Consider the following 16,178-nt stretch of genomic DNA (forward strand, 5'->3'; position numbering starts at 1 on the left):
ATATATATATATATATCTTTTGAGCTCAACTCCTTAATCATCTAATCTCCATCTTGTACCTAGTATCCATCTAAATATTATCTTCCTTTCAAGCCATCGGTGCAGCCTAATCCTCTTCCTCCTAATCTCTCTTGCTCTCTCTTCTTCCTATCTTTTCCCACGATCAGACCTCAAGCAAGCTACACTTGAGAGCAAGCAAGTCAAGCAGCAGCACGCACTCCAGTCTCCAGTTAATCAATTTTCTTTCCTAATCTCTTGCTCTCCCTCTAGCCTGTGCACTCTCCCACACACGCAGCACACAAGCAAGCCAAGTACTAGAACTAGCAAGCTAAACTCCACACACGCACTAACCCTTCCTAGCAGCCTGACCTTGCTCCAGCGGGAGCTGCGGCGTCCACGCCCAGTGCAGCCCGTCAAGCTAGGGGCCCCTTGCCGTGCCTCTTTCACGTGCAGTACGCGCAGCTCCCTGTGCGCCCACGCGCTCCACGCACCCGGGATGCTCGCCGCGCCGCTCGGCCCCTGCCCGACCCGTCCCGGCACGGGGAGATAGGGTTAGCTGTGGGCCCCACACATAAAAAGGTGTGGGCCCCACACGAAAAGTGATGACTTATAAGTTTTAAGTTGGGGTGGAGCTGCTTATTGCTTATAAGTTGGGATAACTTATAAGTTAGAAATATTTGGCAAAATAAGTCAATTTTTATACTTTTTTATTTATAAGTAGGTGACTTATTTGAAACCAAACATCACCTTATAATTTTTTTTCCGTGCGGGGCTCGTACCTTTTAAGTCACTTAACAATCCAATACCCCTGATTTATAAATAGGTGACTTATTTAGAACAAACAGGACCTAAAATGGGGGCGTAGGCTGAAGAGTACAATTTGGTCCTGGGAATCGGACCTGGGCCGCATTTGTTTTTTTTTTGGCCGACGTCCCTGTAGCGTACCGAGCAAAAACGTTGGGCCCGGGATCTCCGATCTCGTTCCCGATTTACCGCCTCTCCCATATTCCTTTCGGCTTTCCCCGCCGGCCGCCGGCCGCGAGCCGCAGCCGAGCACCACCCGCCACCGCAGCCTCCCGCGAGCCACAAGCTCCACCCGCCACGGTCTTCTCGAAGGAGAGGCCTTCTTCGACCAGGTAAGTTTCAATCCAATGTCATCCCAATCCTGCACAGATCCATGTTCGATCCATTCGATTTCCCTCATCCCAATCCTACACGAATCCGTGTTCGGTCCGTGTATACCTCTAAATCCGGACCCCCATGGAATCGGTTTTGTTGACACTAATTTGCGCCAACACACTCGAAAACGCTAGAACGCGCAGCAAGATCGTCAAAACGATCAGCACCAGCAGCCTCCCTGCGCCGACCGGTTAGACCGGTATAGCGGACTGGTCAGACCGATACTCCAGGAAGACGGCGAAGACCTAGAACCAAGAGCTCGGGAGGGACCCCGTCGGAGCTAATGGAGCTAGGGTTGCTCTGAGGTCGGCAGGCCACTCAGAACGCCATCGAACGCCGTGGAGACGAGTGAAGAACAGCAGATGGGGTTGGAAAAGTTAGGGTTTGGAGGTAAAAAGTAAAGGATAAATGTGTGAATCGATTGGGATTAACCTCAATCGGCCTTAGCCTTTATATTTATAGGCCGGGGAAGACGTAACCCTTCACGAGTAGGATTATATGAGGACTATTTACAAAAACCCTAATTCTACTCGGACTGTACAGACCGGTCGACCTCAGCAGGTGCCTAATTTGGCTGTCAACCTATGCCCCCCTGCTTTTTGGTGAGTTTCACAAGCCAAAAAGCAAGAACTATCTTGGTGTACATGTTTTACACAGAGCATACAACTCTAAAAATAAAACTAAGGGCGATATCCAATACCGGCCGTCTTCGTCTTCACGCACTTTGCCAAACGCTAGGATAGAATTTCTTCAAGTATCTCCCATTGATAGGCCTGGGTAGACGTTCACCTTGCACCGTCTCCACCATATACGAATTTCCGGAGATAACTTTGATAATCTTGTATGGACCCTCCTAACTTGGCGACCATTTGCCAAACTTGTTGCTTTTCATTCCAAGAGGCAAAATTGTCTTCCAAACCAGATCCCCAACCTGAAAAGATCTAAGTTTTACCTTTTTGTTGTAAGCTCTGGCCACCCGAAGCTTGTCTTTCTCAATCTCCTTCAAAGCCTTCAAACGCTTGCCGGTCACCTCATCAATATTATCCATCATCAAATCATGGTAATCAACAGCTGAGAGGTCATTTTGCTTTGCCAACCTATACGCGTCCAGATTTACCTCAACGGGTAAAACGACCTCTTGACCATACACAACCTCAAAAGGAGTAACCTTAGTAGAACCATATCTAGATATACGATGAACCTACAACGCTTCGGATAACACTTCATGCCACCTCTTAGGATTTTCTTCTATCTTCTTCTTGATAAGTTTGATCAAAATCTTATTACTAGACTCGGCCTGCCCATTGGCCTGAGCATAGTATGGAGATGAGTTGAGCAACTTAATCTTATAAGATTCGGCAAAGGCACGCACCTCTTTTGATATAAATGAAGGACCTTGATCCGTTGTCAAAGTTTGTGGAATGTCGAATCTATGAATAATATTCTCAGCAATAAACTCAATTACCTCCCTTTCTGTCATATTCTTCAAAGGAACTGCTTCGGTCCACTTAGTAAAATAATCTGTAGCAACTAATACGAAGCGATGCCCCTTTGAAGTTGAAGGATTAATTTGTCCAATAAAATCCAACCCCCAACCTCGGAACGGCCATGGTTTAATAATAGGATGCATCAACGCAGCAGGTACCATTGTAAATCACCAAATCGCTGACATTCTTCACACCCTTTATAGTATCTAAAACAATCGGACAGCATGGTGGGCCAATAGAAACCAGCTCTTCTGAGTAACCACTTCATCTTGAGAGCCGATTGATGAGTACCACAAATACCTTCATGAACCTCACCTATAGCAACTCGAGACTGATCCGAGTCTAAACATTTGAGAAGTAAATCTTCGGCAGTTCGACGATAAAGCTCATCGTCAATTAAAATATACTTGAAAGCCAAACGCCGAATATTTCTCTCCGCACCATGGCCAGGATCTCTCAAATATGACATAAGAGGGACCCTCCAATCCTGGGCTTCGGCCGAGATAATCGAATCATCTTTTTTGGCCGAACCAAAGCCATCAGCAGCATCACCGGTCAGACCGGTCTCTGGACCGGTTAAACCGGTCTGGGCGGTCAGACCGGTCTCGCTGACCGGTCGGACCGGTGTGTCCAGAACCAGAAACTCGGCTTTCGTTTGCATCGGCTTGCGAATGTTGAAATATTTTCCATAACATCATAGCCAGATGTTTGCTGAGCCAGAGTATTTGCCTTTCCATTCTCTTCCCTCGGTATACGTTTAATAATAAATTCATCGAAGGAGGAAAAAATATCGAGGCATTTATCAAGATATGCATTTAGAGAACCATTATAGCACTGGCATACCTTGGATACTTGCTGCACCACTAGAAGAGAATTTCCAAAGGCTTCAACATGTTTCACACCCATGGATTGCAAGAATTCCAAGCCAAATAGAAGCGCTTCATACTCAACTTGGTTATTTGTGCATTCTTCTTCCAATCGGTTTGAAAATTCAAAAACAGCACCATTCGGAGAAATAAGAACAGCACCAATCCCTTGACCATCATCACAAACCGATCCATCAAAGTACAACTTCCATGGTGTGCAAGTAATATAGCCGATTTGTCTCCGCATCAATAAGTCGTCGGCTTATATAAATGATGACATACTCCTTGTCTTCGGTTCTCGAGTCAAAACAGTCCCAATGACATTATCTTCAACAGCCACATAAAGCCTGAAAGGAACCCCTCTCCTAGACGCCTTGAGCACAGGTGTTGAAGACAAATAAATCTTGATCTTTTCAAAAGTCTCTTGCTGTTCTGCCCCCCAAGTAAATTCGGTTTCATTCTTTAACCGAAGAATAGAAGTAAGAGCATCAATATGCCTTATTACAAATAGTTTGCCAATTTTCTAACTCGAATTGAAAAACTTCTAATTCGGCTTTTATCCGCTGATGTTGCAATTTTCAACCATCTCAAGACCTTAAATACTTGATCAAAGTCTTGAGAGCCCCTTGCAAACTGATCTGTTGCATAGAAACTTCATGAGGTAAATTATCATTTGCCAATATTTTGCCCCCTGAGCACTTAAATGTCGTCAAGCTCCATATTGCTGCTCTTTTGGTGTAGCCTCATGATCCACTAGCTCCTCATTGTCTTGTACCGAGAATGCTAGCGGTGTTTCTCCATCGCAAGGAACCGAAACGGGCACTGCCAATTCGGCTTTCTGTTCTGCTGAAACCTCAACCGGTCTGACCGGTTGCTCTGGGCGGTCAGACCGGTCGCTTGTACCGGTCAGAACGGTCGCTTGTGCTCCCAAGGTGCTTTATTATCATCACCACTAAATTTCACAAAATCAGGAACACACCAACCAGCAGGAAAAGAAACTAAATCAAATTCAGAAGGATATGACTTTTGGTATAATGTAGAATTAACTATATCCACACCGAATTTAGTTTTCATCGCACTAGCCAGATCCTCTTTTAACCTAGCGGGATCGGCTTTGCATCTACCACTCGTGGATGCTTGTGCTACAGAAGTAAGACGATGTTCTATAGGATTATCTTGTACCATCGTCTGAACCGAACTTATCGGTGCATGCCCCGCAGAATTTTCATGTACATTAACAAAAATCGGTTCATGTGGAGAACCAGATTCTTGTGAAGGAGAAGGCTGCACACAATTTGTCATCTCATTGGTTCGGCTATGGATTGCCGAGAAAAGAGTAGACGTGTTCGGTGTAGATGTTACTGAGCTGACCACCATCGCACCGGTCTGACCGGTCTGTTGGACCGGTCTGACCGGTCCAGCCGCATTCGGCTGTACCAGCTGCAATGGTGATGTTTGCCCTGCAAAATAGTTCGTCGGCATGCCATATAGTGGTTCTTGAACATATCCTGGCGTAGCCGATGAATTAACAGTTTGGAAAGCACAATTATCATCTACGGATTTCCCTTTTTTCATGATATCTATTTGATCTTTTAAATCATTCATGGGCTTATATATATCAGCAATTTTCTTATCCATAATAGATGATAATTGGCTAAACAAGTCGGAAGATGAAGTGTTTACATTGCTTATTACCTCGACTTGCTTATTCTTGAGCGTGAAGGAGGGCACCACGAAGTCTTGAACCCTCGTGACCTGTCCTTACTGATTTTTCTTGAATCCCTTCAAGAATTGCGCTTTGAAGTGCTCCCTGACCACCAAGTACTCTTGGCGCTCCTCCTCGCTGAGTTCCTCGATAGATGTGGAGATGTTGCCTTCGTCGAGGTCGGTGATGACGCCCATCTTCTTTGAGAATTAGATTAGATCGGTTTAAAAACCAGATTAATCTGTCCCCAGCGGAGTCGCCAAAAAGTGTGTTGACACTAATTTGCGCCAACACACTCGAAAACGCTAGAACGCACAGCAAGATCGTCAAAACGATCAGCACCAGCAGCCTCCCTGCGCCGACCGGTTAGACCGGTATAGCGGACCGGTCAGACCGATACTCCAGGAAGACGACGAAGACCTAGAACCAAGAGCTCAGGAGGGACCCCGTCGGAGCTAATGGAGCTAGGGTTGCTCTGAGGTCGGCAGGCCACTCAGAACGCCATCGAACGCCGTGGAGACGAGCGAAGAACAGCAGATGGGGTTGGAAAAGTTAGAGTTTGGAGATAAAAAATAAATGATAAATGTGTGAATCGATTAGGATTAACCTCAATCGGCCTTAACCTTTATATTTATAGGCCGGGGAAGACGTACCCCTTCACAAGTAGAATTACATGAGGACTCTTTACAAAAACCCTAATTCTACTCGGACTGTACAGACCCGACCGGTCGACCTCAGCAGGTGCCAAATTTGGCTGTCAACAGGTTCTTACCCTCCTATATATGTTAGGTCAAATCGTTCCCCAAAGCCTACCGCTGAAGAAGTCAATCGAGCAAACATGAATCCCTTGCTGCGTTCCGCTGTCCGCCGTGTGCTGCGGCCGGCTGCTCGGCGTGCTTGTGAAGCTCAGAGACGATGCAGCGAGAGGGAGAGAGCCATCGCGGAGGTTAAGCGGATGACACGGGACCACCTGCGTGCGCGGGACTCTGCGGCAGCAAAGTACAGTCATTTGCCGATGTACAACGGCGTCATGTGTGGTGTTCTAATCGCTACAGTCATCCATTTGTTCAAGCCGCGAGAAAAGAGTTCCCAGGAGATATGGCTGGAGAACAATGCTAAGTCCAGAGAAGGATCTGGAGCAAATTAACATGGCAATGGCTGGTGTCGTCTTCAGAGTACTCAGCTGCTACTTGGTAGAGATGAAGCCGCTTCGCCAGTGGACAGGATTGATGAGTTCCCACAACCTCTCACTTGTATGACATCTGAGAATCGAGAAAAGATACATATTTTTCTTTGAACACCTACATCCCAAACGTAAGTATTGCTCTGTATATATAGCATGTCCAACACGAAAATTAGGGATAATACTCACTACCATGAATACTGGTGTGACACCACAATTAGCTGTTGCAAATTCACCTTACTGGCAATTTATCAAACACCTAAAAGACATGCACGACTCAGGATCATCTAGATAATTGACTTTGCAAATAGCCATCAGATTTGCATACAGAACTCGCATTCATAATGGAAAAAGAAGGAAAAACACAAGATATCAAACAAATCATGCAAGTGCCTGTGTATATATGTAAAAAGATAGATAGAGAGCAGAATGCATTATATATATAATCATGAATTGAAAAAAAGGAAGAACAGAATGAATCATAAAAATCAAAGCTCTATGTTGCCACCACATATGCAATCAAGTGTTTTACTCCCATAGACGTAGCTCCAGAAAAACACAGCAGTTGAATATATACGCACTTAGTTTCCAAGGCCAAAACATCTCACCATCAGTCCAGATAAACATATAATTAGTATAAATCAAACATCCTTTTCTTTTTGCCAATGGAAAATAATTTCTATGCTCAAAACACTGCAGCCACCACCAGGAGAACTGCACAAATGGATGCAGGAGCCTGAAAAAAAAAAGATTTACACATCATGTCCAATGAGTTTCAATCCACACATGGCTTGGTTTAAAGTGACATGACGAACAAATACTTGGTTCAGTACAACAAATCAACTGGATCAACATGTATGGAAGCTGAACATCATGGCCTGGATTGACATGTAAGGACCAGCTGGATTATTCACACCCTCAATTGGATTGACCAGAAAATTGAACCCTAAACACTATTTCAGTGGACTGATTGGGCATGAATTTTTTTAATCCATGGATCAGCCAGAACTCACCATCAATTGGATCGGCCATGGATTAAATGGATGGGCAAGGAACTCCGTGGATTGAATCGGCTAGTAAATAGCATCGGCCAGCATCACCTAGAATCTTCATCCATGGGTTGGAGCATAGCACCTGGAACAGAGTTAACCAGCACCAGCGCCAGCGCTAGCAGAGGACCAAGCAGAGAAGGGGGTTTAAGCAGAAGCGAGTACCTGCTCGATGTGACCTTCGGGGGGAGAAGTCATCGGGGCATGGAACGATGATGGCCGTGGGCGGAGATAGCACCGAGTGGCGGCCCTTCGTATCGGCGCGTATGGGGGGACGTATCGCCATATCCCGTATCAGATACGGGTACGGCCGTACGGGTGCCTTCCCGGCGTTTCGGCCCTCTCCACCTGATGCGCCTGATCCGTGTTCGGAACTCCGAGTATAACTCCAAATTCGGAGCCCCCACGGAATCGGAATTGAAGGCGGTTCTCCTATATATGCTAGGTGAAATCGTTCCGCAAAGCCAATCCCTGGAGATCGAATCCAATCGAGCAAACATGAATCCCTCGCTGCGCTCCGCCGTCCGCCGCGTGCTGCGGCCGGCCGCTCGCCGTGCTTGCGAAGCCCAGCGACGACGACGCGGCAGCGAGAGGGAGAGAGGCCTCGACGAGGTGAGGCGGATGACACGCGACCACCTGCGTGCGCGGGACGCCGCGGCGGCGGCGAAGGACAATTTGGCGGCGTTCAGCGGCATCATGTGTGGCGTCCTGATCGCTGCAGCCATCCAAGTGTTGAAGCCGCGAGAAAAGAGTTCCCTGGAGATTTCGATGGAGATCAATGCTAAGTCCAGAGAAGGATCTGGAGCAGATTGACATGGCAGTTGCTGGTGCATGCATGCATCGTCTTCATGTTTTGTGTCCAGATTGTCTAGTGTCTTTGTGTCCAGATTGTACTGCTATTCTTATTGAGTTCTTGTTTTGTCATTATTAGAGGTACTGTAAACGTAACCTATATATTTTTTCTTGTTTGTACTAACTTGTTATTATTAAATAAGAAACAAAAAATATGAGTCCGGTGTCACATTTCAGTTGACATATATAACGGCATGAACAGTAACTGAGACACGTTTTTTCATGGCACGTACAGCTCTACTCTATGTCCAACAAGCACATAATAAGAAAATAAGAAAACAGAAAATGCAGCTCAAGGAATTAGCTAGCTGCTAGGATCTGCAAAATCAGGTGATCATGCGGACTGTCTTCCCGATCCGTTGCAATTAATTAATCTACAAGTACCCGATCATGCATGCCAATGCCATCCCCACGGCCGCACCAATCCACCAACGACTCGTCGCCTGCGCCACATGGCCGTGCGACGACGGCGCCGGCGCTTCAGCAGCGTCCGGAGCCTCGCCGGCGTCGCCTTCCGAGGCCGGTAGCGCCGCCGGCGCGGAGCTCGGCGCGATCGACATCTGCCTCATCCTCGCCATGGGCGGCGTCGGCGGGCGCGGCCTGGTGACGACGCCCGGCGGCACGACGAAGTTGCTGATCTGGAGCACCGACAGGTTGTAGGGCCTGGCGGTCACGGCCCTCTTGAGCGTGGCGCTCACCAGCGCGCCCGGCGCGGCCGAGATGAAGATGGCGCCGCCGCGGGGCGCCGCGGTGACGTTGAGGAACCCCGTGCGGTTCCGCGCGGTGCCCGTGGTCTGGAACAGCGTGGTGACGACCACGGCGGGCTGGCCCCGCTGGGGCAGCGCCGCCAGCTTCGCCGCGTCGATGTAGTCGAGCACGACGTGGACGGACATGAGCTCAGAGAGCGACGCGCGCGCCATCCGGTTACTGCGGCGGAGGAGCCAGTCCACGGCGGAGTTGTCCGGGACGAGGACGGTGACGGAGTTGCGGCTGTTGATCTCGCGCGCGACGCGGGTCTTGGAGAGGAGCAGGTTGAAGAGCTTGAACGCGGGGTACCGGGCGAGGATCTCCGTGACGTTGAAGGCAGCGGCGGCGGCGGCGTCGCCGGCCGCCGGCAGGACGAGGAGGAGGAGCACGAGCAAGGGGAGGTTAGGAGCCATGCCCGCGTGCGCCGATGCACGAACACGCGCACACACTGGCAAGCACTGGTGGTAGCGCACGGCGTGCGTTGCATGCACGCTGGTATATATAGAGAGAGACGGGCAGGTTATGGGATCGACAGCGGGAGAGAAATTAGAGAACAGGAGGGGTTTAAGGTCTGGTCAGTTAGGGTGGAGACTGATGATCTCGCTCTGACAGTCTGACCAGTTCTTGAGGCTCTGGGCCTCTGGCATGGTGCATGCTCCCTGAAATACAGGGGGCAACTTTGATCATGTTAATGGTCAGGAACACTTGGAGAATTATAGGCCCTGTCTAGGAACCAGTAAGCCCCCAAAACAAATCTAGTGCTTTTTTTGTTGAAATCAAAATATTTTCTGAAAATTTCTAGAACAATCCTAACATATCGTTTGACGGTGATCAATCGGTGCGAGTACAAATGGAGGTCAACTGCCGGATTGCCTTCTATTTTGGGATAAGAATCTAAATGGGCCTACTCAGGCCAAGCGCCGATCCTGGCCCATTGGTTGGGCTGATATAAAACGCGCTGATACATTAGAGTTGAGGGGTAGAGTTTATCGGGAGAGTCAGAGTTGGGCTCGTGTTGACGTTCCAATCTAATTGGATGTACTTTTTTCTGTCTATGGTTTCCTAGGACTGTAGTCTTGTATTTTCTGCTATATCAATAAAAACTCACACTATCTTGTGTTCGTTCAAAAAAAAAATATTAGCAGCCTGAACTTTCCTGTTCTTTTCATTCATAGAAACGAAAGGAAAGAAAATGGTGACAGACAAGAAGCAAGGTCCAAGTCCCCAATCCTAATTCTACAACCAACCGCTCGTTTACGAGCTGACGGTCGATCAGACAGCGGGTCCTCCTTAATTGCCGTCCATCATTTCATTTCCTTTTTCTTTTCACGGAGCCATCTCGGCTGTGGGCCCACTTCGAAATGGAGCACCCTTTTGCCTCGTGGGCTCCTCCTCCCACTCTCTTTCTCTCTTGTCGGCCCCCACGCTCCTGGATGCCCAGAGCCCAGCGCCCCATCGCGGCCGGCGAGCGGCGGCTCCTTGCTCCATGCGAGGCTAGAGGGTGGCGGTGAGAGAGGCATGCGACGCCGCGGCGGAAGCAGGATCGAGCCGCAGGCCCGCAGCACGATTGGTCAGCGTCCTGGGTCGCAGCACACGACGAGCGGAGCTGCTCGCACGGGAACTCGCGGTGGGCGCGGCGAGGGGCGGCGTGCCGAGCATCCCGTGCAGGAAGCACGCGGTGCGGCGGCGGGCATCGCGAGCGGGGCAGAGCAATCGGGTCCGCGCGAGGCGCCGCCAGATCGAAGCACGAATTCTTCTTTTTCCCCTTCTTCTCTGATGCTTTTTCTACAACTTTTGTTCTCGAATTTTCTCCCTCCAAAGTTTTTTAAAATTTTTGTTTTCCATAATTTTGTTCATAATCTTTTTCTTTCTAAAATATTATTTGTCTCAGTATAAGTTTACTAGATATTTTTTCGCAACTATTTTTTTGTTCTGTTTCCTCTCATTTGTTTTTTCTCTCTTAAAAATTTCTTCTTCAAAAAATTTTCTATAAGTTCCGCAGAAATTTTTTATGTTGTTTTTTCGATGTCAATAACTTTTAAATATTTTCAAGAATTTTAAAAAACTACCCGCAAAAAAAAGAATTTTAAAAAACTTTTTACGATGTCAGGTTTTATTCATATACATTTTTTATTTAGCGAAGCAGGAATCTAATTTTTTTTTGTATATGTATTAATTTTTTTCTTACAAATGTTTTCTGTTTACTATTTTCCTTTTTTACAGACATATTTTGAAACTTACTTTTATTTTTACTACCCCACCCAAATTTAAAACCCATTGGCGGAGGGCCAGGGGAAGCGTGGAGCGCGGGCTGCTGGTGTGGATTGATGAAATTTTATATTTGCGCTCGCACGTTTTGGTATTGACAGTTTCCGAAAAGAGAAAGATCACAACTCGTAAATCCCGTAAACAAAAAAAATATCATATCAAATATTTGAACACATGTATAGAGTACTAAATGAAGTCTATTTACAAAAATTTTTATATAGATGGACTGTAAATCGCGAGATGAATCCAATGAGTCTACTTAATCCATATTTTGCAACAGCAATGCTACAGTAACTATCCACTAATTATGGATTAATTAACATCATTAGATTCGTCTCGCGATTTACAACACATCTGTGCAAAAAAAATTATAAATAGACTTTATTTAATACTTCAAATTAGTAATATTCCATCGAAAAAAATTGTGTTCCATCTAAACACACACTAAGCGGTGTAAAATTTCCAGAAAAAGAAAAGTAGGTGTTGTCGGAGATCGACGGCCAGCTTCGCTGTGTACGGGCGACCGTAAACTAGAAACTCCCGTCGAAGTCCTATGAGGCTATGACATGATCACAAACCAGACATCCACGATTCAGCTCACCTCACCGTCCGGTCGCCCATTGTTTCGGCGTAGTACGTACAGTAACTTAAAGTGTATTTCCTAAAACGTCAGATCAGATCATCCATGGACAGGACGTATCTCCCGTGGAATCCAGCGACGGCAATGCATGGCCGTGAACCCGTATCCACATGCCCCGACGACGCCACAACGGCCACACGATACTTATATATATCTGTAACTTTAACCAACCAAGAATCTTCTTCCAATCCAACGAAAAAAAACGACGACATGATCACAAACGCACCAGGTCACCAGACCCCAGCCACCACCTCTGGGCGCCATGCTCTTCCAAGCCCAAGCAAGGCGGCCGACATGGATGGCATGGCGAGTCCCTGCGCGTCGGCCTGCAAGGGGTCCGGTTCGATCCCTTTCTGGACTCGCTCCGCCCCTTAAATCAGGTAACGGATCAAAGCAGATCGCCCCTGAATAAAAGAGGTGCAATTGAGTCCGTGAGCCATTGACCCTGGGGTGACCCGAACCGCCTCTGCTATTCTCATCGATATGTCCCATCACCTAGCCAATACACAGCTGCCTACCGTCGCCGAGGCAACAGCTAGCCATGACGAGTGGTGCACTTGTGCAGGTGGGTCGCCCCCCGGCTACCCGCGGATTTGACGGGGCAGCTATACCTAAGGGGCGGTTCGACCCTGAACCTCCTTGGACACGGAGGAGCGGATGATTCATGTTCAGGGCGCTCCGAGCCGCACCGTTTGCAGGCTGACCTGCGCGACATGTCCTTAAAACCCCCGCACGTGTCCGCCTCTCCGTCGGAAGGAGACGTACTGCAGCTCAGCTCGCACATGCTATCCATTGATCTGTCCCTCGCCGCACGCCGCCGTCGCCGGCCGAGTCCAGAACGTCACGTCGCGGCGATGATGGAATTGGAACGTGCACACATGAGAGGATTGATAGATAGGTAGCGTTGTCTGGCAATAGCCTACCCTCCGTTTTAAGTTATAGATTGTTTGAATTTTTTTATTTTAAATTTGACTATTCGTCTTATTCAAAAATTTATGTAAAATATCATTTTTTTTGTTGTGAGTTACTTTTTATCAATACAAGATCTTAAAAAATGACTTAAATTTGACAATATTTACACAAATTTTTTGAATGAGATGAGCGGTCAAATTTAAGGTCAAAAAAGTCAAATGAGCTCCAATTTAAACTGAGTAGTATATAGCAAGTTATATGCATTTCCTCAGGATAGGAAGGCGGATAATGTAGTTTATGCGAGGAGATTACGAGAGGGAGAGGGAACCCTGCGCTAACGATGCGGTTAGGCGTGGCAGGTTGTGATCCACGGGTTAATTCAACTCTCGTCAGCAACTGAACGTACTAATTGCGCATGCGCGTCAGAAAGGGTCAAGGGTATGGTTCTGCTGCTGCTGCTGCTTGAGTGGCAGCATCTAGCTCTCGTTGGTGTCTAAGCACGTAGGCATGGGTAGCTGCTACTGCTGAACGGACATGTATGTGTCCCAGGAGATCACCGTAGAGTATAGCTAGCGAAGTCATTTGTGCGTGAGCATGGTTACGTGCGGATCGGATCAGCTACGACCTTTCCTGCATCACATGCATAATGCTCCAGATATGAATGAATGATCAAACAAGGATTTTTTTTATAAGGACTAAGATCAACAGGGTTGATGAGACACTGTCTCCTTTTCTGTCAGTAGGCAATAAATAGAGCCTCGCTCCTCGCAACAGAAAAAAGGGAAGAAAGAGAGATCTGATGAGCCACTTCTGGCTTAGAGGGAAACATGTAGAAATACTCTTCGGCTGTGTTTAGATTCGTAAAATGATGGTAAAAAGAATCACATCGGACATTGTAGCACACTGTAGTACGTTTGTGATAATTGTTGTCCTATCATGATCTAACTAGGCTCAAAAGATTCGTCTCGTCGTGTACATCAAAACTATACAATTAGTTTTTTTTATTTACCTATATTTAATGCTCCATGTATAAGACAAAAGATTTGACGTGATAGGTGAATAGTGAAATTTGGATTGAGAAATTTTGGAACTAAACACACAGCCTTCATATTGCCGTCACTACTTGAATATTCCTCTGTCGACTGTCGTGTATGCCTGCTGATAGTTTCAAGATCTCTCTCTCTCTCGTGTCTTGTGTGCCAGAATTTAGGATGTGTAGTGTGTGTGCATGGATCACGAAACATGTGTGCCATGCACGCGTGTTCCCTGCCGCCCTGTCTTGTTCCCCGTCCTCTCCACCGTCGAGGTCGCTACAGGCCACACGCCTCCACAGTCCACACCCAGCTGGGGCTTCGACTCGTCGGTCGATCGATCCACGGCCAAGAACAATACATACCTTGAATTTTGAGCATGAAAGAAATAACTGAGTAATTACTAATTAACATGAATTATTCCTAGGGATCATATTTTTCCCAAGAAAAAGGGGCACTTAGTGATTGATGTGCACCCGCGCCTAGTGACAGATGACAAATCGTAGTGCCTCCTATGTTTGATCTTGATAAATGCCTTTTCTTTGTATTTTAATCAATCTGTGCTGATTTAATTTATTGTATTAGGACATGAGGACATGAGCCATCCTTTTTCCCCTCCCCTGTTTTAAGCTTTATTTTATTTAAAAAGAAAGAAGTGAGTCGTTTCAATAATATAGAGAAGAAAATGCAAGCACCAAAACAAAAAAAAAGGCGTTGACACACGAAACACCACCGAGATAGCTGAAAGAAAAACCGCGGACATGTTTACAGGTTTTCCTCTCCTACCAACGGTAACAGCTGGTCCTAGCTAGCCACCAAATGTTGTCTAGCTGAAGTTCATCGCTTGCCAACTTAAACAAACCAAAACAAGGTCCGAGTTGTGTGCTCATGGAAATTTAATTTTTAATTTCAGATTTTATCCATTCATGGACTCTAGGCATTCGTCTCTTAGTCATAACAATCCTTCTCTTCACAAAGGAGACTTCAACTCCAACATTGCCACCGGGACAAATCTCAATTGGACTCTGGTTCATAGGAAATGGTTTCTCTACACTGATCACTACACTGATCACTGATGGAAGTATTGGGTCAATCTCAACGGAAATGTCATGAGCATTAAATATTATGTCACATCACCAAATTTGCTAACACGGCAAAGTCAGAGGAGGGGGAGTTTCATAGAATGAGAGAGAAGTGTCATCACTATCACTATGACACTCCTCCGGCACTACTTACCAAGTTTCCGGTCTTGGACTCTTGGTAACTGTGTGATGATACTCTCCACTAACACTGGACTAAGAAGAAGCAATCTCTGAGATCTTTTTTGGCGGGGTCGACGGGACAGGCGTGAGGGGTTACCCAAAACTAGGAGACGGTAGAATCAACAATTATCTAAGAATCATACATACCATTGAAAGATAGACTGATGAGGACATCAACACCAACAATACATCCATACCACCACCTACGCCTGCAGCGGCGACGTCCCCACACTAGGTCCTACTACTCGCACTCGTGCCTGTCAACTCAATCATCAAGTAAGTTCATTCTTAAGCTCTTGCCCATTATATTTAGACAATGGAAATATGCTCGCTCTTATTGTGCTTAGGAATGATGGAGAGGATAAGAAGGGGAAGGGATTTGCGTGGGCTGGATACGGACAGCAGGATGGCACCAACTTGTGACAACAGTCAAGACTTCATTCAGAAGAAAATCCGGAACAACCGAGAGTATACCCAGAGTATTCGGGCTGAGGATCGGATGTCCGAATCTTGGTCCAGAGTCTACGGACGTATACCCAAAGTATCCGGGTTAACGATCGGACGTCCGAACATTTGTCTGGAGTCTCCGGACATATATCTGGAGTATTCGGATTTTTCAGTCTACAGTGCTGCGCCATCCTATTTTGGCCCAATGGGCCGTGTATCCAATTGAGTCCAGTTTGGATGCGTCCTAGGGTTGGAGGGGCTCCTGTGATCGCCCTCCCAAGTACTAATACTCCCTCAGCCGCCACAAACAGATTGAGTTTTGTTTTTAGTAAGATCACCACTTCTGTGGAGCGTGCGTGCTGATCCAGCCGCCTGTCTCCTTGTAATCGAAACTCCAACTCCGTTGAATCAGATTTGGTTTTTCTTTTTCCATCACTCCATTTCAGCTTCCAGTTTGCTTGTTCTCGATTTCTTGTAGAACGGGTTGCCCTTGTGGCTGGGCATCGCGCACCACAAGTCCACGGCGACCATTGGAGGAGGTGCATAGGTT

General features: G+C 46.9%; 1 protein-coding gene and 1 long non-coding RNA gene across 2 annotated transcripts; one reads left to right on the top strand and one right to left on the bottom strand.

Annotated features, from left to right (window-relative positions):
- The first annotated feature begins 915 nt into the window (after window positions 1–915).
- LOC120704932 lies at window positions 916–6,535 on the top strand. The gene is made up of 2 exons (XR_005687738.1): window positions 916–1,136; window positions 6,027–6,535. It is a non-coding gene; the product is annotated as an uncharacterized LOC120704932 (long non-coding RNA).
- Window positions 6,536–8,695: 2,160 nt separating this feature from the next.
- Window positions 8,696–9,481, bottom strand: LOC120704933 (fasciclin-like arabinogalactan protein 3). Its single transcript, XM_039989466.1, has one exon. It carries the CDS (start codon window positions 9,479–9,481, stop codon window positions 8,696–8,698), a length of 786 nt encoding a protein of 261 aa, XP_039845400.1.
- Window positions 9,482–16,178: the final 6,697 nt, after the last annotated feature.

This window comes from Panicum virgatum, chromosome 4K (assembly GCF_016808335.1).
Source record: "Panicum virgatum strain AP13 chromosome 4K, P.virgatum_v5, whole genome shotgun sequence".
Lineage (NCBI taxonomy): Eukaryota > Viridiplantae > Streptophyta > Magnoliopsida > Poales > Poaceae > Panicum > Panicum virgatum.